The sequence below is a fragment of the Octopus sinensis genome, linkage group LG6 (genome assembly GCF_006345805.1).
Source record: "Octopus sinensis linkage group LG6, ASM634580v1, whole genome shotgun sequence".
NCBI classification, from domain to species: Eukaryota; Metazoa; Mollusca; class Cephalopoda; order Octopoda; family Octopodidae; genus Octopus; species Octopus sinensis.
The window spans coordinates 88,169,025-88,192,115 of NC_043002.1; the positions used below are offsets into that span (position 1 = coordinate 88,169,025).

General features: G+C 36.6%; 1 protein-coding gene across 1 annotated transcript in view; it reads left to right on the forward strand.

The window, feature by feature from the left end:
• Positions 1–23,091, forward strand: part of LOC115213437 — a 114,468-nt gene that overhangs the window by 45,580 nt on the left and 45,797 nt on the right. Inside the window, exons 10-13 of the mRNA XM_029782413.2 lie at positions 6,988–7,136; positions 8,813–8,998; positions 16,049–16,243; positions 20,620–20,697. Coding sequence (XP_029638273.2) covers positions 6,988–7,136; positions 8,813–8,998; positions 16,049–16,243; positions 20,620–20,697 — 608 coding nt within the window. The remainder of the gene's footprint in view (positions 1–6,987; positions 7,137–8,812; positions 8,999–16,048; positions 16,244–20,619; positions 20,698–23,091) is intronic.

Consider the following 23,091-nt stretch of genomic DNA (forward strand, 5'->3'; position numbering starts at 1 on the left):
AAACAACCGTAAAGACAGAGTTCTTAGTTTAGGCAGTCTTCCAGTGATAAAAGAAATGAAAGACAGGTTTAAAGTAATATTACTGATATTGATTCTACAAAGGAAGTTAGTTTGATAAGAATGAGTAAACAAATGAAAATCTACACTAATCATACATTAATCCTACATTAACCTTACATTAATCTTACATCCATTCTTCATTCATTCTGTAAGGAATTGAGATAAGTTCCATGGTTGTGAGGTTAACAAGTTTACTGTGAAATGATATGGTTTCAGGTTTCATCTTGCAGTGCAGCACTTTAGACAAATATCTTCAACTACAGCCTCAGGTTGGTCAAGGCTGTATAATTAAAATTGGGTTGATGGAAACTGTGAGGAAGCCTTTCAGATAACCTGCAAAGAGGGGGAGCATCATCTAAATTAACCTCCCTCCTGTCACAACCGATGCTGGTGTGTATACGTCCTCATAACTTAGCAGTTCCACAAAAGAGACCAATAGAATAAGTACTAAGGCTTCCAAAGAATAAGTCCTGGGGTCGATTTGCTTGACTAAAGGCGGTGCTCCAGCATGGCCACAGTCAAATGACTGAATGAAACAAGTAAAAAAAAATACACATATTGAAAATTCTACAATATGATTTGTTTTAAATATTTATGTTGCTGATACAGCAGGAACATTTTGAACACGTTCTGAACAGTTATCAAACACTGATGTACAAATTAGCTCACACAAGGATGTAACAATTGTTAAGAACACACTACTGAATCCAAGATCATAATGACAGCTTTAAAAAAACTGTAATTTGTGTTTTAAAAAAATACTAAATTGTAGTAACTTTAACACCACTGTTGTTTCCAAGTTTTATTCCAAAGCAAGACTTTGTTTTACAAATGTTAGCTTATGCTAATCTAGAGAATTGGGATCTTTTCGGTTTGACCGGCAGTTTTTTTTAATAATTTCCACGTAACTAAACACTTTTAAACTTCATATACTGGTAGAATGTGTTTATAAAACATCTTTTTCTCTTGGCTTTATTGAGAAAATTCTATAGTTTGTAAGATATTTGTTGTTTTTTTTCTTCAATTTCTGCAATTTCAACCAATCAATGATGTCTATCGAGGTGAAAACATTCTGTGCCATATGAATATGTCCCTCGTTTAAGAAACAGATTGGGTTTATTTACATTTCTGAAAAAAAAAAGATACCCTTCCCCCCACCCCTAACCCTAACCCTAACTAACCGTAACTCTAACCCTAACCCTAAAATAGATTGAAATGCAATAGATCGATACTAGAGTCATAATTATGGGTGACAATTTCATATGACACCGCTAGAAAAAACTGCCGGTCAAACCGAAAAGATCCGAGAATTGTTTTGAAGTAGAGTTAACTATCCTATTTAGAAGTACAATGAGACATGTTTGAACTCATAGCAAATGTCCTGATACTTTATTGATTGTCAACCTAATTCATACTACCTACCAAGTGTTGCTTTATGTGAAGATTTCAACACCAATCACATGCATGATAACTCTTCCTTCGATCCTGCATTGTAGTGTTGCCAGCAATTGATTTCCTCTGGAAGCCTTTGTAAGGAGAGTTCTAATAAAGAAAAATATTTATCAGTAAAGTCCAACTGAGAGTATAAAATTCTCAAAATGCATGACATGCACTTCCTGTGTTTGATTAGTCATATATCACCATGATCACCGTGACTGACCAGGCAATCGGATGTTGCTACACATCGCTGGTCACAATGCACTTCGCATTGTTTTAGCCTTTGAATGATGCCACCCCACTGGCTAAGTGAGCAGGCCTACAGAAGAAAGAGAGAGAGAAAGTTGTGGCGAAAGAGTACAGCAGGGATCGCCACCAGCCCCTGCTGGAGCCTCGTGGAGCTTTAGGTGTTTTCGCTCAATAAACACTCACAACGCCCGGTCTGAGAATCGAAACCGCGATCCTATGACCGCAAGTCTGCTGCCCTTACCACTGGGCCATTGTGCCTCCACATGTCATATATATTGCATAAAAATCTCAGTGTGGGAAGCTTTACAACAGCTCCGTATATGACATAAATAATTGATAACCTTAAGATAATACTTTATCCATTTGTATCAAGTTAGATAGCTCTTGTAATTATTAGTTTCTATCAAAACAAACATTGTTTATTTGGTCAAGAAATTAGATTCTCTTTTCAGTTTTTTTTTTTTTTAATAAGAATTTTATGTTTATGTTATGTCTTCTGATATAAATCAAGTTTCTTCAATATATTGAGAAATAGGTCTACATTGTGTCAGTATTGTTAAAGTAGCTTCTGTTATTGCATCGTTAAATTACTCTCAACAACAGACATAAATTTTCATTACAATACACAAACTCATTTACGTTGAAGAAGAAGTAAGATTGTGAGTCACAAGGTAAAAGATTACCGATACAGCTTATTCGAATGAACTTCTATAAGCACTGCTATTTTTCAAGAATCTCTGACCTCATTCACATAAGTAATTGCTTAAACAACTACACGAGACTTATAACATTTTAATTACAAGTTCACTATTTTTCTTCGAAGAAGCTTAGCTAAACAGCATTTAAATTTCTATCTCAATAAATTATTTCTTTATAAAAAGAAACCTAAAAAAGGACAATATTAAAGAGAGTAAAGTCATTATCATTCATGTGGAGGCGCAATGGCCCAATGGTATGGGCAGCGGACTCACGGTTGTAGGATCGCAGTTTTGATTCCCAGACCGGGCGTTGTGAGTGTTTATTGAGCGAAAACACCTAAAGCTCCACGAGGCTCCAGCAGGGGCTGGTGGCGATCCCTACTGCACTCTTTCACCACAACTTTCTCTCACTCTTTCTTCTGTAGGCCTGCTCGCTTAGCCAGTGGGGTGGCGTCATTCAAAGGCTAAACCAATTCAGCTGTTTTATATCCACAATTGGATAAAGCTTCAGCATATCACCATCAGTTCATTTATGCTGGTTGTAGAACAAACTGCCCATTCTAGCTAACTGCAGGTTATATGGGGGTACTGTCATGGGTGGGTAGTCAGGGCTGAATTTGAATTCAAAGCACAAGGAACTGGGCAGATGCCATAAAGCATCTTGTCTGATGCTCTGACAATTTTGCAAATACATCAAAGGCTTTTGAGTAGATTTAGTAGAATAAAAACTGAATGAAGCCCTCATAAATATATATATGTATATATATATATATATGCTGGGTCTGGTGCAGCCTTCTGGCTTCCCAGACCCCGTTTGAACCGTCCAACCCATGCTAGCATGGAAACCGGACGCTAAACGATGATGATGATGATATATATATACAAAATAAGAAAATGGAGAAATACATCCAAATCAAATATCAACTACCAGATAATACCCAATCACATACTTTATTAAACCACCACATAAGAAACTTTAAGGTCAAACATAATAATATAGAACAAAACAGTGTACATAAAGGAGTAATATGATACAATAAGTACAATATGTATAAGAGAATATAAATATAAATAAATATAGATATAAATATAAACTACATCTTACAGCTGTTTCGGCCATGCAGATAAGTATGTCTCATTTTACTTATATTAGCCAAGTAAAATGAGACATACTTACCTGCATGGCCGAAACAGCTGTAAGATGTAGTTTATATTTATATTTATATTTATTTATATTTATATTCTCTTATACATATTGTACTTATTGTATCATATTACTCCTTTATGTACACTCCTTTATGTACACTGTTTTGTCCTATATTATTATGTTTGACCTTAAAGTTTCTTATGTGGTGGTTTAATAAAGTATGTGATTGAGTATTATCTGGTAGTTGATATTTGATTTGGATGTATTTCTCCATTTTCTTATTTTGTATTATGAATTTGTGGTAAAACATTTTACCTTTGCCCATATAATACAGTAAATGAATTAATTGCATCGCAATTCTTAACATTTATGTATTAACTTTGTTGGGTACTTCACTAGCAGTATATTGGATATATGTTATCCCTTGGAGGGTTGCATTTACAACCCCTATCTCAATTTGTATATATATATATATATATATATATAGATATAGATATATATATATATATAGTTAATCCAAACATGAAAACACAAAGAGAAAACACAACAACACGAGGACGTGGAACATGTATAGTATTATTGGATGCTCATGAAAGAAGGAAAGAAGGAGGATTTAATGTTTTGAGCAGAGCTCTTCGTCAGAAACATAGGAAAAGGAAAGATCCAAAGAAGGGAAGACGGAGGAAAAAAAGCGCCAACGGTACACACGAGGTCACATTTTGAATGTATAAAACAAATCAAAATAGATGAACATCAATGGAATTTGTATCTTTGTGGCACGTGGCACATAAGAAAACCATCCGAACGTGGCCGTAGCCAGTACCGCATCGACTGGCCTCCGTGCTGTGGGCACGTAACAAGCACCATCCGATCGTGGCCGTTTGCCAGCCTCATAAAAACACCATCCGAGCGTGGCCGTCTGCCAGCCTCGTCTGGCACCTGTGTCGGTGGCACATAAAAACACCATCCGAGCGTGGCCGTCTGCCAGCCTCGTCTGGCACCTGTGTCGGTGGCACATAAAAAACACCATCCGAGCGTGGCCGTCTGCCAGCCTCGTCTGGCACCTGTGTCGGTGGCACATAAAAAACACCATCCGAGCGTGGCCGTCTGCCAGCCTCGTCTGGCACCTGTGTCGGTGGCACATAAAAAACACCATCCGAGCGTGGCCGTTTGCCAGCCTCGTCTGGCACCTGTGTCGGTGGCACATAAAATCACCCACTACACTCTCGGAGTGGTTGGCGTTAGGAAGGGCATCCAGCTGTAGAAACACTGCCAGATCTGACGGGACTGGTGCAGCTTTCGGGCTCCCCAGACCCCAGTTGAACCGTCCAACCCATGCTAGCATGGAAAGCGGACGTTAATTGATGATGATGATGATGATGATGATATACATATATATATTGGCCTGCTCGCTTAGCCAGCGGGGTGGGATCATTTGAAGGCTAAAACAGTGCGAAGCGCATTGTGACCAGCGATGTGTAGCAACATCTGATAGCCTGGTTGGTCACGGTGATCACGGTGATATATATATATATATATATGTAGGAGTGGGCATGGTTATGTGGTAAGACGTTAACTTCCCAACCACATGGTTCCAGGTTCAGTCCACTGTGTGACACCTTGGACAAGTTCCTTCTACTACTTCCACTATAGCCTCAGGCTGACCAAAACCTTGTAAGTGGATTTGGTAGACAGAAACTGAAAGAAGCCTATCGTATGTGTATGTATGTGTATGTGTGCACACATGCACATGTGTGTGTATGTGTTTATGTTTGTATCTCCTTGTCTGGATATCGTGAGTGGTTGTAGATGAATGTCATCCGTTTCTAATATTCTGTAGAAACATGTCTCACTACAAGAAAATATTATCTTGCTTGGAAACAGCTAAGAGTTGGCAACAGGAAGGGCATCCTGCCATAAAATATCTGCCTCGATAATCTGTATCCAATCCATGCAAGCATGGACATCATCATCAGCATCTTCATCACAATGACGATGACACTGCGATACCTTATCAAACTCAAAAGGATGAAAAAATAAATGTCACCTCTATGGGATTTAAAATCAGTGCAGGAAAGAATTCTGCAAAGCACTGTAACCAACACCCTAATAAGTCTACCAGTTCATCACTTATCTGAGTAAACTCCCATTGACAATGAATATCTGCTCTATTATGACTGGAATGTGACAAGTACTACAACTCAAACTCAAGTTCTTGAAATAACTGCAAAATAAACCCATGATCCTTATATTTATCGTCATCATTCTCCTTTTATTATCCATTTTTCCATATTTGTGTGGGACAGGGAATTCATTGAGGCAAATTTTCTATGGCTAGATGCTCTTCCGGTTGCTAACCCTCACCTGTTTCCAAGCAAGGTAATATTTCCCTGTGGGTGGATATATTTTCACTTATGAATGAAAACAATCCAAACCACTAGTATGATGATGGTGTCCATTTACAACTATTGCCCTCTATTAATTTAAGGAGACACCCACTCACCCACTTACACACACACATAAACTTCTTTCAGTTTCTATCCACCAAATCTTTCTACTGTGTCTGTTGATTTGAATGGTCAGTTCTTTGTTGATGTCATCAATCTTTGACAACATCCTGCTTCTGTTAGGTGAATACAGTTATTCAGGTTCAATTTCTAAGCAGTGAGTTGGTGTTTGAGAAATGTTCCTGCAATATATTTCTTCACAATTTTAGCATTCTTTCCAAAAATCAGATTTCTGCTTTTATAGGTTATATCTGTATTTGGAAATATTCTTTCTTCATTTTTCTGATGGTATGCTGACCAGTATGTATAAATTGATACTTCCACAACAAATGTCCATATTATCATTGTTTGTTTAGGTCAAATTTTGATTTTTTCAACAATTGCTTCAAGTTTTCGAGTTACCTTTTACTTTGAACAAGTATTCGATCAGTAATTAAATCTTTTCATTCATTTCTTTGCCTGAAGATACACAAGTTTGATTTGGTGATGATAAAGATATTTTGATGGCATGGATTGTATGTCACTATAAAAAGGTATCATATTATGGACTTGTGTTCCTCTTTCTTTGGTTTTTCTGTAGCTGTTTGCTTTGTGTTGGGACCATGAAAAAAATGCCCTGAATAAATGGCTGGGTTAAGAAGGGCACCCAACCATAAAAATCATGCCAAAAATGAAAGAGTGAAACAAGATGTGGTCTTCTAACCTGTTGAATCCTGTTTAACCATCCTAAACATGCCAGCATGGAAAGCAAACAGAATGGTAATGATGATGATCGGAACATTTTTTCTGAAACTGTTATGCTATGTAAGACTCATTGTCCTTCAGAATATAGTTTTTTTTTTATTTCAACAATCACTGAAATTACTATAATGTTAATTTATTTTGATAGCACAGAGGAATGAAAGCATTTAAGCAGTTCTTGACCCACACTGCTGGTATACACTTATATAATTTCTGGCTTGATTGTGAAGAATTTAAGGACACAATGGAAGAATACATTGACAGTGTGAACATTCAAAAAAGAAACCAGCTGTTCAGGTTTGTGAAAATGGAGTAATAACATTTCTTTTTAAATAATTGTAATTAATTTGTGTGTGTGTGTGTGTGTGTGTGCATACTTGTTTCAGTCATTTAACTGTGGCCAGGCTGGAGCATGGCCTTAATGTGTTTAACCCTTTAGCATTCAAACCGGCCATATCCGGCCAAAATATTTCACCTGTTTTATATTGAAACTGACCAGATCTTGCCTCTCACCTCAGCCCTACCATGTCATTCTAAAACTAAAAAATCACATCACTGAAATCTCTAAACTACAAGATAATACGGGATTAATTCAAAACAATATAAATAAACAAACATCACATCTGACAGAATAATCAGAACACTAAACAGTTAATTGAACAATGCAACCCCAATACTTGGTTATTAAGTCTGATACTTTTTCGTCAATCAGTCTCTTTCACTAAACTGCTAACTTATGGGGGACATAAACAAACCAGCACCGGTTTTCCAGCAGTGGGACTGGAGACAAACACAAAGATCACTACAACAACATCATCCTTAACAATACAATCTGTGTCACTCGACTTGATTGAGCATAAAAGAATAAATACACACAGAAACAGCTGCAATATCAATAGCCTCACCTGATCCAAACACAGTGCTGGGACACTCATCACCAACGATAAATATACCATTGAATTCTTTGCTAGTTTCCACTATGGCCACCACCTGAGCTGATGGCAATGTAGAAACAGACTGTGCAGTTGAGAGAGTACAATATGTCTAGGCTGTTACATTGTTTTTGTTGTTTGTTCCTTCTCGAGCCATGCACGGCTCATATGGGCCACTTTCCTGGTTTCCTTGGCGTATAGGTTCCCCACCTGGACAGGACGCCAGTCCATCGCAGTGAGCTGCAAGATGCAGGAGGAAAGAGTGAGAGAAAGTTGTGGCGAAAGAGTCAGCAGAAGTTTGCCATTACCTTCTGCCAGAGCCGCATGGAGCTTAGGTGTTTTGCTCATAAACACACACATCGCCCGGTCTGAGTATCGAACACGCGATCCCTTGACCGCAAGTCCGCTGCTCTAACCACTAGGCCATGAGCCTCTACACAGCGTGTTACATTGCACTCTATGCAATTCATAAAGCATGTTAAAATGTGCAGTATGATTTTTCAGATAGGTGGAAGCAAGACTTAAATGGCAAGATTATTTGGTCAATGTCTTACATTCCATCTAAGTTCTAAGTTACCTTCTCGAGTCATGCTGATTCATTACGGTCGGTGTCCTGGTTTCATGGTGTATAAGTTTCCCACCTGGATGGGATGCTAGTCCATCACAGGATTACTCATTTTTGCCAGCTGAGTGGACTGGAGGCACTGTGAAATGAAATGTTTTGCTCAAGAACACAATGCATTGCCCAGTACAGAAATCAAAACCATGACCTTATGATCAAGAGTCCAACACCTTAACCGCTAAGCCACATGCTTCCCCTTCCATGGGATTGCTCAAATAGGTCTGAACTACTTTTACTACTACACAACAACAACAGATAGTCAGGTAAAAAAATAGGTTAGTGAATAGAAAATAAAACTTATATATACTTAAAAGTTATGCGTGAAGCTATCTAAAATGTTTTTTTTTCTTTCTTTTGCTACCTTTGAATAATTTTTCTGTTTTTTTTTTTTTCCCCCTATTTATGAAATAACATTTCAGAGATATTCAAGATAAATATAAGATGAGTCTGACAAAAGAAGCTAAGGACCAAATTCAAAAGTCTGTAAATAATGTGAGTCTGAGTCACACAATTTTTGTCCAGACTCAATATGATGTCTTGCGAAGACTTCGAACATACTGGATCCCTCGTTACTTGTTACATCTTGAAAGGAACAGTAAATTACTGTAAGAAACAAATTTTTGATTTTCATTGTTGCTGTCTGTTTCCATAGCTTTCAGTTGTTTTTCAATTTGAAATTAAATTTGTTTGGCTCCTTCATCATCATCATCATCATCATCATCATCACAGTAATCATTGTTTTAATCTTTTATCTTTCATTTATTTATTTCAGTCATTAGATTGCGACCATGCTGGGGCACTGCCTTGAAGAATTTTTTTGTTGAATGAACTGACTTCAGTAGTTTCTTTTTTATTTCTTTTTTTAAGCCTGGTACTTATTCCATTGACTTTTTTTGCTGAACTGCTAAGTTATGAGGGCATAAACACACCAACACTGGTCATCAAGCAGTGATGGGGGAACAAACAGAGACACAAAGACACACACATGCACAACACATGCATACACACACACACACACACACACACACACACACACACACACACACACACACATATATACATATACTACAGGATACATTGAGTTTCTGTCTACTAGATCCAGTAACAAGGCTTTGGTCTGCCCAAGTTATAGTAGAAGATATTTGCCACACAGTGGGAGTGAACCTGAAACCATGTGGTTGGGAAGCAAGCTTCTTACCACACAATATATATATATGTGTGTGTGTGTGTGTGTGTGTATGTGTGTGTATATGTACATACATATAGTGAAGGTGCATGGCTCAGTGGTTAGAGCGTTGAGCTTACAATTGTGAGGTTGTGAGCTTGAATCCCGGACCGGGCTGTGTGTTGTGTTCTTGAGCAAGACACTTCATTTCATGTTGCTCCAGTTCATTCAGCTGTAGAAATGACTTGCGATGTCACAGGTTCCAAGCTGTATCGGCCCTTGCCTTTCCCTTGGATAACACCAGTTGCATGAAGAGGGGAGGCCAGTTGCATGGGCGACTGATGGTCTTCCATAAACAACCTTGCCCGGAGGGTAACTTTCTAGGTGCAATCCCATGGTCAGTGTCATGACTGAAGGGAGTCTCATATACATATACATATATACAAATATATATATATATATATATAAATATATATATATATCATCATCATCATCATCGTCATCATCATTATTTAATGTACATTGTTTATGTATATATGATAAGCTGCTTTAAGTTTCCATCTGCCAAATCTACCCACAAAGTTTTAAGTCTACCCAAGGCTATAGCAGAAAACACTTACCCGAGATACTGCACAGTGGGACTGAATCAAGAACCATGTGGTTGGAAAGCAGTGGTGGTCTTCTTCAGTAGAAATTATCTGAGGAAGTTCATAAATTTTAATAAGTTGTGCAAAGAGAATCCTGTTTGAAGCTAACTACTCAGACTGCCTTGCACAGATGATGGCCTTCATTTAAAACATCATAAATATCTTCTTTCCAAAGCGTACAAACTTATTCAAACTTTAAGATTTTATCATTATGAGCAGACAGCTGCACTACATTACTGTGAAAATGAAGTAAATGAAGTTGTGTAGAGAAAAATATCTACCCAAAGAAAGTTAACTAATTTGACTCAAATTAACAGGAGTGGCTGTGTGGTAAGTAGCTTGCTTACCAAGCACATGGTTCTGGGTTCAGTCCGACAGCGTGGCACCTTGGGCAAGTGTCTTCTACTATAGCCATCTGGCCGACCAAAGCCTTGTGAGTGAATTTGGTAGACGGAAACTGAAAGAAGCCCGTCGTATGTACATATATGTATGTATGTATGTGTGTGTGTGTGTATATGTCAGTGTTTGTCCTCACAACATCGCTTGACAACCGATGCTGGTGTCTTCATGTCCCCGTAACTTAGCGGTTCGGCAAAAGAGACCAATAGAATAAGTACTAGGTTTACAAAGAATAAGTCCTGGGGTCGATTTGCTCGACTAAAGGCAGTGCTCCAGCATGGCTGCAGTCAAATGACTGAAACAAGTAAAAGAGTAATTTCTAATATTTTCTTAATCTCAAGCATTTAGCACTACAGAACTTATTTCTGATGTTGGAAATCCTCAAAATAATCAAGCCCATCATTTTATATACAGCAAAGTTGAATATGAAGGAAAATATTAAGATTTACTTCTTGAACTCTAAATAGAAAAGTTTTAATAAGCGATGCTTTTGTAAAAGAAACTATTCTATTCATCATTATAATCTTATTTAATGTCCACTTTTCCAAGCTTGCATGAGTTGGACAAAGTTAATTTGAGTCAAATTTTCTACACTCTGATGCCCTTCCTGCATCCAACCTTCATTTGTTTTGCAACAGGATGAGAGATTCCCGCACTGGATGGGTGCTGCTCGCATCCTCTGCATTAAATATTAATTGAAGAAAGAGTCAAGATTTTCCGTTAACTTCAACAGTATAAATATTTGTTCTTTGATTCACAATATAAATATTTCCTTCCTCTGGGTGAATCGGCAGCCTTGGAGCTTATTGGCAGTAGTATAGTAGAGTGAGTCAATCCTGCCCGTTCAAGCATAGCGGGTATGTGTCACGAAGTAGCAGCTCAAGAGAGCCGCTGGAGACACGTCTGTCTTGTTCAGCTGCTAGCCTCAAAAAGAGAGAGATACAAGAGAATTTCGCTGCTGCTAGTTTTCTGCGCATGCCCATGAGGGAACTTCTGGCAGGCCTTCCGGAAGATTCCAGCCCTGCACATGCGTGCTAGAGATTTCCAAGATGGCGTCACTACAGTTTTCAAGCAAGACAATATTTTCCCATGGCCATACATGTTCTTGCAGAATATTGGAAATGACTGACACTACTAGTATGACAGTAGCACTCATTTACAGCTATCATGCAATGTCAAGACAAGGAAACACAAACACACACACACATATATATATATGACAGTCTTCTTTCAATTTTCATCTACCAAATCCCCTCAGAAGTTTTTGGTTGGCCACAAGCTATAGATAAAGACACTTTCCCAAGGTTCCACATGGTGGACTGAACCCAGAACCATACAGTTGAGAAATAAACCTCTTACCACACAACCATACAAACCATATAAATTTAGTTTATGTATAGTTTCGACCCCAGTGCGTAACTGGTATTTATTTAATCGACCCCGAAAGGATGAAAAGCCAAGGTCAACTGTGCCTTTCATCCTTTCGGGGGTCGATTAAATAAGTACCATTTACGCACTGGGGTTAATATAATCGACGTAATCCGTTTGTCTGCCCTTGTTTGTCCTCCCTTGTGGGTAGTAAAGAAATTTATAAAATAAATCTTGCAGTCAAAAACAATTTCTTTGCTTGTTACTTCCTGTCTGCCATTCAAGCACAATGTTATGTTATATATTACATAACACTGTGGTTTTTTACGTCCATTTTTTTCTTTCCTTTCTCCTTTCTGATTTGATGACAGACAGCTCTCTGATATATTGATAATTTTCCTCCTTTTCCTTCATATTGCAATTACATTAATTTTATACACTTGTTTACAGTTTCTGTTTTTCGTTCTCTATTTTCCCTCATGTTTTATCTGGATATAAATTACTCAGAAATATAATATATTATTTCATTATAAACAAAATCTTTTTCTCTCTTACTTCAACTAAGAAGCAAGGGGTAACTTTATACATTGTTTTTTCAGTGTCTATATCATATTTATCCTGTGCAATTAAGACACTTCTCACATACTTAGTTGATCTGTCTGCTACTGGATAATCAAGATTAATTACTTAAGTAATCAGGAACAGAGATATCCATCAATGGATCAGTGATTAATAGAATCAAATTTCTCATTTAGTTGTTAGCACAAGAGGAGTTCAATTTAGCACTTCAAGAACATTATTGCTGTTGCCAACAACAACAAATGATCTCAACCTTATGGTAGAATATGTATTTTCAGTTTGAGACCCAGAATTATTTTGCCAGCACTGCCTTGACTGGCTTTCGTGCTGGTGGCACGTAAAATGCACCAATCCGATCGTGGACGTTGCCAGCCTCGCCTGGCACCTGTGCCGGTGGCACGTAAAAAGCACCCACTACACTCATGGAGTGGTTAGCGTTAGGAAGAGCATCCAGCTGTAGAAACACTGCCAGATCAGACTGGAGCCTGGTGCAGCCTTCTGGCTCCCCAGATCCCCGGTCGAACAGTCCAACCCATGCTAGCATGGAGAACGAACGTTAAACGATGATGATGATGATGATGATACAAATACGCACATACACACATTATTATTATTATTATTATTTTTATTATCATTATTATTATTATTATCATTATTATCATTATCATTATTATTATTATTATTATTATTATTATTATCATTATTATCATTATCATCATCATTATTATTATTATTATTATTATTATTATTATTATTATTATTATGTAAGGCAGTGAGTTGGCAGAACTGTAAGTCACCAGACAAAATGCTTAGCAGTACTTCGTCTGCCACTATGTTCTGAGTTCAAATTCCGCCTAGGTTGACGTTGCCTTTCATACTTTCAGGGTCAATAAAATTAGTACCAGTTATGCACTGGGGTCAGTGTAATCGATTTAAACCTTTCCTCCAAATCTGAGGCCTTGTGCTTCCAGTAGAAAGGATTATTATTATTATTATTATTATTATTATTATTATTATTATTATTATGTAAGGCAGTGAGCTGGTAGAATTGTTAGCACACTGGATAAAATGGTTAGCAGCATTTCATCCACCTTTAAGTTCTGAATTCAAATTCCCTTGGGGTCAACTCTGCCTTTCATCTTTTCGGGGTCAATAAAATAAGACCAGTTGAGCACTGGGATCAATGTAATCAACTCATCCCCTTCCCCAAAAAAATTGCTGCCCTTGTGGAAAAATCTGAAACCATTATTATTATTATTATTAGTAGTAGTAGTAGTAGTAGTAGTAGTAGTAGTAGTAGTAGTAGTAGTTTGATTTACTTAAGTGATTTATCTCTGTCTTTGTCACATCTCAGCTGCATCCAGCAGCTTAGAGGCGCATCACTCCTCAAAACATGAGCTGTTCCACATATTGCTACCATCTGAAGAGTTTGGTATTTGCAGTTTTTGATGCCAGAATATTGGTCTCTTTGATATGATTCACCCTTGTGGCAACTACATGAAATCATTGTTATTATTATTGAGTGAGAGAGCAGTGCATGCCATCTATTATTATTATTATTATTATTATTATTATTATGAAGGCTGTGAGCTGACAGAATCGTTCGCAAGCCGGACAAAATGCTTGATGGTATTTTGTCTGTCTTCATGTTCTGAGTTCAAATTCAACCAAGGTTGATTTTGCCTTTCATCCTTTCAGGGTTGATAAATTATATACAAGTGAAACACTGGGGTTGATGTAATCGACTCATCCCCTTCTCCAAAATGGCTGCCCTTGTGACAAAATTTGAAACCATAATTATTATTATTATTATTATTATTATTATTATTATTATTATTATTATTATAATTATTGTTGTTGTTGTTATCATTATTATTATTATTATTTTTATTATTGTTGTTGTTGTTGTGATCATTATTATTATTATTATTATTATTATTATTATTATTATTATTATTATTATTATTTGCAAACAACCTGTAGATGCAAGTGCTGTGAGTTGAAAGCTCATTAGGTCACTAGGATTCATCAGGAGAAAATGCATCAACCCCCTTCACTAAGTTGAGACCTCACTTGTTAAATCAACTGGTTACTATGCTTCAATCACCATCTCTTTTTAATGAAATCTACATATATGTATGCGTCTATATACACACACACATATACACACACACTCTCACACACACATGCACGTGCATGCACACACACACACACTTGAGGAGCAGCCTGGACTTGTAGCTCCGGCCTGATTCTTCTCGCCTTTCTCTTCTAACTGTGAGTAGTCACGTAGCTCCTCTGCAACAAGAATCTGCTCACCCTCACCCCATCTCTCATTCTTTAATGTCTCATCTCCTTACATAAAGCTGCCCGCCCCTACCTTGATTCTTGTAGTCTTGTGAGCCACATGGTGAACTCACTAGTGCCAGTGACAGGTGAAAAGCACTAGTTCATGCAGTCAAGTGGCTAGAGTAAGAAAGGGCATCCAACCATACAAACAATGCCAAACCAGACACTGGAGCATGAGGTTGTCTTCGGACCCACTGGGTCCTGTCAAACCATCTGACTCATGTCAGGTTGTTAAATGATAACGATGATGATGATGAGCAGGATGTAAATAAGACCTATAGAATCAATATTTGCATTTAATTAATAGGAGATACATATCAATGAACCCTACTTATTTCAAGTAAATATATTCTTGAATGATTCCTTGTTGCTTTATCTTGGCTCAGATAAGGATTTGAACTCAGTACTTCAAGATAACAATATAAGTGTCAGTTATAAAGTAGATCTGCATCCTTCAGCAATAACTGGTATATCCTGTATTCAAGAGCCAATAACAGAGTTTCCTGTGTGGCCATTCAAACTACTAGATATAGCAGCCAAATTTCCCTCATTTCATGCACCATCTTAACAAAGAAAGGACAGGTAGTAAGAAACTCTAGGGAGAGTTGAGCAACAGCAGATCTTCAGAGAAGTCCAATTCATATAAGTGTTCCAGCCCTTAATTCCATACACTCTAAGGAATGACAGACTCCATCAGTGTCATAACTCCTGGATACCCTTCTGCTACTACATTCTGTATTACTCTCTGCATTACAACTCTCCTGTACAGTTAGACATATTCAATAATACGCTCCTGGCTACATTGATGAATAAAGATGAGATGGTCATGGCTGGAATGTCTCTAAAAATAAATTTTCCCTCTCAATGCTGTCACTGGGCTAAACAGCAACAATTTCCATATTCTTATAGCTCCTACCATTAACTAAATAAACTATATCCTTAAAAATAAAAGGAGATTTTTTGTTATTAGTGACAGAATAGGAACAACAGACCCACCATCCGACAGGCCAGCATGCTGTGAAATAGTACCAAACTAAAACAGAAACTGCTGAGAATTCTTGTTGATGACAAGTATTCCTTGTTTAAATCAAGAGCAATGTTACCTCACCAAAATCATTTGAAGTTTATTTGTCTATTTCATTTCATTTCAGAAATTCCAGTTTGCCTCAAAGTCACTGCAATGAACCAGAATGGTTAACAAAAGAGGAACAGTATGGTCCCCTTCCATTTCCTTCATTGTCTTCAGAACAATTCCGAAAACATAGGGAACTTCAGTACAATCATAATTCTGTTCAGTCATCTGAAATTTCCAAGGAAGCTATGTGTAATCTGTCAGCCAATTTGAGGTATTCTTATTCTTTTTGTATTTAAAGAATGAAGAGTAGGTGAAACAGTAGAAGAGTCTGTTAAATACATTTTATTCATCCTACTTTTCATATGCAAATTAAGTATATACTTTCATATACCCATTAAGTATATAATTGTATGGCCATTAAGTATATAATTTTTATTCAAAGGTTTTACAAATTTTCTGGAGATTTTACAAGTACTTTTCATTGCCATATGATATCTCTCCTCAAGCATTGCTACGTGGTAAGAAGTTTGCTTCCCAACCACTTTGTTGCCGGTTCAATCCCACAGTATGGCATTATAGGCAAGTGTCTTCTACTATAGCCCCAGGCCAACCAAAGCCTTATGAGTGGATTTGGTAAATGGAAATGGGAAGATAAGATAAGACCATTGTATACATATATCATCATCATCATAATCATCATCGTTTAACATCCGCTTTCCATGCTAGCATAGGTTGGACGATTTTGACTGAGGGCTGGCAAACCAGATGGCTGCACCAGGCTCCAATCTTGATTTGGCAGAGTTTCTACAGCTGGATTCCCTTCCTAATGCCAACCACTCCAAGAGTGTAATGGCTGCTTTTTACGTGCCACCGGCACAGGGGCCAGTCAGGCGGTACTGGCAATGACCTCACTCGAATCTTTTTACACATGCCACCAGCACAGGTGCCCTTTTACGTGCCACTGGCATGGAAGCCGGTTGGCTGCTCTGGCAACGATCACACTCAGATGGTGCTCTTGGCACCCTACTGGTACGGGCACAAGTGCCAGTAAGGTGATGCTGGTAACGATCACGCTCGAATGGTGCCTTTTAAGTGCCACTGGCACGGAAGCCAGTTAGCCGCTCTGTCAATGATCATGCTCGTATGGTGCTCTTTGCACCCTACTAGCATGGACACCAGTCATCGAATTTGATTTTGATTTGATTGATTTCACTTGCCTCAACAGGTCATCGCAAGCAGAGACACATTCATATATATATATATATATATATTTATATACCACTTGTTAATCCAAGGGGAGGCAATGTGAGCAGCAACTAAGGAACATTACAAAATCCACAGAAAGATCAAACACCTACATATATTCATATATTCATTTATATCTACAGAACAGATATAAAGTCCGACGTTTAAAATATAATAATATATAAATAAATAAATATTATTTATTATTATATTTTTAAACGTCGGACTTTATATCTGTTCTGTAGATATAAATGAATATATGAATATATGTAGATGTTTGGTCTTTCTGTGGATTTTGTAATGTTCCTTAGTTGCTGCTCACATTGCCTCCCCTCGGATTAATAAGTGGAATATAGCTCATTTGGAGCACTACAATTCCAATCTGTTATATATTTTGGGTGTTGTTGTCACTAACAATCTCAATATAACTTTGTATTTTGTAATTTATGTATACTCTTTTACTCTTTACTTGTTTCAGTCATTTGACTGCAGCCATGCTGGAGCACCGCCTTTAGTCGAGCAAATCGACCCCGAGACTAATTCTTTGTAAGCCCAGTACTTATTCTATCGGTCTCTTTTGCCGAACCGCTAAGTGATGGGGACGTAAACACACCACCATCGGTTGTCAAGCAATGCTAGGAGGACAAACACACACACACAAACACACACACATACACATATATATACATATATACAACAGGCTTCTTTCAGTTTCCGTCTACCAAATCCACTCACAAGGCATTGGTCGGCCCGGGTCTATAGCAGAGGACACTTGCCCAAGATGCCACGCAGTGGGACTGAACCCAGAACCATGTGGTTGGTTAGCAAGCTACTTACCACACAGCCACTCCTGTGCCTATATATATATATTAATATATATATATATATATATATATATATATATATATATATATATATATATAGATATATATATATATAATATATATTATATATATATATATATATAATATATATATATATATATATATATATATATATATATATATATATATATATAATATATATATATATAATATATATATATATATAATATATATATATATATATATATATATATATATATAATATATATATATATATATATATATATATATATATATATATATATATATATATATATATATTATATATATATAATATATATATATATATATTATATATTTGTTTATTTATTAAAGAAATACATGAAAAAAAAACAATCAAGGTTAAAACAGAAAGCAGTAACTAGTACTTTCCTTGTTTCCATAGGTTATGAATAATGATTAACCCTTTTGATACTATATATATATATATATATATATATGTATATATATATATATATATATATATATATATATATATATATATATATATATATATATATATATGAATATATAAATAGATACTATATAGATATATATGTGTGTGTGTTAATAACACCTTAAGGAGGTGCTTTATCCATTCACCAAAGTGAATGGAGCTTTAACCAGGAGGAACTCAGTACTTCAAGATAACAATATAACATTCATATAACGTTCATCAGGTGTTTCGACTCTGAACTATAACATCCTCCTGTTGGTGGGTCAGCAGAGGTAGCCAAGTCACTGCTCCTCACCTCCTCCTGGCTCCAAGCTTAACTCTTCTCTTACTCCAAACCCAAGAAGAGGCACTTTCAGCTGCTTCTCCCATCATGCGCACAGCCACCCTTCTCTCTTTTCCTCTTATTCCAATTGTTGTAAACATCTTCCATGCTGACTGAGCAGGGAATCCTTTACAGCCAACCTCAACTGGGAAAAGCCCTACATGCCATCCTTTTTTCTTGCAATCCTGCAGAAGGCACACTTTCATTTATATAATGAAATTATTGTATACAGTGCTCAGGTGCACCGCAACTTGTCAAAAGTGCGTATAAGGCATGTGCCTTAATGTACAAATGTCTGGGAAGTGAACAGTGTATGAGTCAGATACATGCTTACGTGTGTATGGAGGAGAGAAAATCAGGTGTAGTGTTGGCGAATCTCAGGAAGCATGGAAGTTTTGAAGGATGCAGTGCTTCAACAACTAACAACTGATGCCGGCAGTTTGTTCCATGCTTCAGCAACTCTCAGCGTGAAAAAATGTTTCCTAAAGTCATAGGAGCTGTGCTGTTTTCTGACTTTGTCCACGGGTGTTAGACGGGTGGAGTTTGAAAAGGTGCTCAGAGTTATTGTTTATTCATTCATCTATAGAATAAATATTATTCTAAGGTTTTAATGAGCTGACAGTCACTGTGAAGCGTTGTCAGACTGTCTGACAATGCCAACAACCAATGAAACTTCGAAGTTACTGTCAACCTTTTCTTTTTAATAATAAATATCATACAAATGTTGCTGAAGCATGGAACAAACTGCCGGCATCGGTTGTTAGTTGTCGGAGCACTGCATCCTTCAAAACTTCCATGCTTCCTGAGATTCGTCAACACTATACCTGATTTTCTCCCCTCCATACACACGCAAGCATGTATCTGACTCATTCACTGTTCACTTCCCAGACATTTGTACATTAAGGCATATGCTTTATACACACTTTTTGACAAGTTGTGGCGCACCTGAGTACTGTATACAATAATTTCATTATTATTATTATTATTATTATTATTTTAAATATCAATCAATTTACAAATGTCAGGTGTTTCTTTAATATCTTGAAGGATTCTGATTTGACCATATTTGGAAAGATTTTTGTCCTACATACAAAATATACGATGTGCTTTCAGTATTAACCAAAATTTCAACTATAAATTAAATATTCATAATAAAGAACTTGTAACCGTGTTATGAAATTAGACTATTGAAATATTAAGAAGTATGAAAGCATTATAACAAAAGTTTTTCTTCTGTTTGCCTGATAAAACATCTTATACACATCATAATCACAATGACTATTTATTAATTTTATATCTACATTTTTCTTTCTTCATCATTAGAACATCTTTTAACCCTTTCAATACTGTATTTATTTTGAGATGCTCAGTGATTCTTTCAATTATTTTAAATATAACAAAGAATTTAGTAAAATAACTTAGTTATCATTCAGCTGGTGTTAGGAACATAAATTGTGACTAAGGTTTGGTGGAAGATTTTAAATCAAAACTTATGAAAACAAGACATTTGTACTCAGATCCAGAGCCGGTTTCAGCTGGGTTGGTAACGAAAGGGTTAATCATTATTCATAACCTATGGAAACAAGGAAACTACTAGTTACTGCTTTCTGTTTTAACCTTGATTGTTTTTTGTTTTTGTTTTTTTTTATGTATTTCTTAAATAAATAGTAACCATAGCAATCCTGAAAGGAATTTCAAGATTATGCCACTCTCAATGTATTTTATTTTCTGATATTTTAAGTATATTTCTTATATTTTAGAGACAGCAACAATGCGTTTCTAGTTGCTTTGACCAATGATAAAAGATATGGTGGACCATTTGAGTTCTCTCTAAAACTGTGAGTATTTCTGATAGATTGACAACTAAATATGTTGTACTAGCACTATGACCCGGCAACACCGGGTCATAGTGCTAGTGCATGCAAATACAGCTGCGTGCGTGCGCACATACACACAAGTACTGTCCAAATCTCTGACCAATCACATACAGCTAGCTGGCATTCAATTGGCGTATCAAGTTTCAGGCATTTTGATTGGGTTTTGGATAGAAAATTCACAAAAAAGTCACTTCTATTGATTTTTTAATGGCTTTGCGGGGTGACTGGGGAAATGTAAAGATGTGCACGAATAGCGTTGGACGGTTTTGAATGACCATAGAAAGTGTGAGCCCTCTAACTGAAAAATTGTTGATTTGTATAAAGGACACACACGCAGACATTTTGCCATTTATATATAGAGAGATTATGAAGACTAGCTATAGATTGATTGACAACTAAAACGCTACTCAATAAAAACTAGCAATAGATTAATCTACAACTGAATGTGCATTGTGATAAAGACTAGCTAGAGATAGATTAACTACTAAACAGCTACTTTATGTTATAAGCTTTATTAAAAATAACCTTAACAACTAGAATATGTCTAAACCATAATTATCTTAATTGCAATTTTCCCATCAATAGTTTTACACTTTATAACTTTTCCACACATAGAACTTGTCATAAAACTATGGATCTTATTTTATAAATCTCATTATAAGATAATCATTTCCTTAAGACTACTTTTACTAAATTATGATAACGACAAACAGCTTTAGATTAAGCTTCTTTAAAGATTCCTTTTATATGATAATTTGTAAGTCTTCATCAGTTTTATTCTCTCCAGTCTTACATCTACAATCAACAAATGACACATTCTCATTCAACAGATTTTATCTATTTCCATTACACATCCACTGTACAATAATAAATAATTGTGATGTTAAACTAATCTATACTCTATCTATAATTAATCTTTCTTAAAGTCAATTTTATTCGTTAAGTCAGAAGTGAAAGAACAGCACCTATGATCCTTTTCAGGGTGAAAGGAATGAAATGGTGAAAGTAATGGAGACATTTGCTCTAGGGTTAAGGATTTCTGCTTCGTACTTGTAATGGAATTGGACTCCATTGAAGACCCAAAGGTCTGGTGGTGACCTTAAATAGAGTGAAGTTTTATAGAATTCATCCAGTACAGGGATAACAAAGAAAGAAATAATTTTTGTCACCACCTCAACATGGCTGTTCTGTACCTATGATCCTTTCAGTCTGTATCCAAGAAGAGGAATGGTCTTCTGACTGGCTTTCACACTGTTTTTATCCACTAGATTTTACTTACAGGTGCAGGAGTGGCTGTGTGGTAAGTAGCTTGCTTCCCAACCACATGGTTCCGGGTTCAGTCCCACTGCGTGGCACCTTGGGCAAGTGTCTTCTACTATAGCCTCAGGCCGACCAAAGCCTTGTGAGTGGATTTGGCAGACGGAAACTGAAAGAAGACCGTCGTATATATGTATATATATGTATGCATGTGTGTATATGTTTGTGTGTCTGTGTTTGTCCCCCCAACATCGCTTGACAACCGATGTAGGTGTGTTTACATCCCCATAACTTAGCGGTTTGGCAAAAGAGACTGATAGAATAAGTAGTAGGCTTATAAAGAATAAGTCCAGGGGGTCGATTTCCTTGACTAAAGGCGGTGCTCCAGCATAGCCGCAATCAAATGACTAAAACAAGTAAAAGAGTAAAAGAGAGAGTAAAAGAGCAACCCTTTCGTTACCAACCCAGCTGAAACCAGCTTTGGCTCTGAGTACAAATGTCTTGTTTTCATAAGTTTTGAATTATAATCTTCCACCAAATCTTAGTCACAATTAATGTTCCTAACACTAGCTTAATGATAATGAAGTTATTTTACTAAATTCTTTGTTATATTTAAAGTAATTGAAAGAAACACAGAGCATCTCAACAGAAATACAGTAACGAAAGGGTTAATCTACCCAAATCTGTAGTAGAAAACACTTGCCCAAGGTGCTGCACTGGGGGACCAAGCCCTCAACCATGTCGTTATGAAGTGAGTTACTTAACAACCACAACTGTGCTTGCATTACCATTATGGATCCAACAAACTATAATTTAGAAAATCTCTATAAGAGATGAAAGTAGTTCCTATACTGAGATGTAATGTTTGTTGCCACTTCAACATGGCTGTTCCATACAAACTGATATTACTACCATTTTTTAACTCTAAGGGGGTACCTCCTCTAGCTAATTATTGATACACTCTGCACCTGATATATATTGTGAGCTGGAGCAAACTACTGCTATCTCTAGCAGACAAGTGTCCAGTTCTGGGGATGGACAAAAATAGCCTGAAACCAAACAGTCTACTGATGTCAAATTGTTAGAAGATGGTAGGGG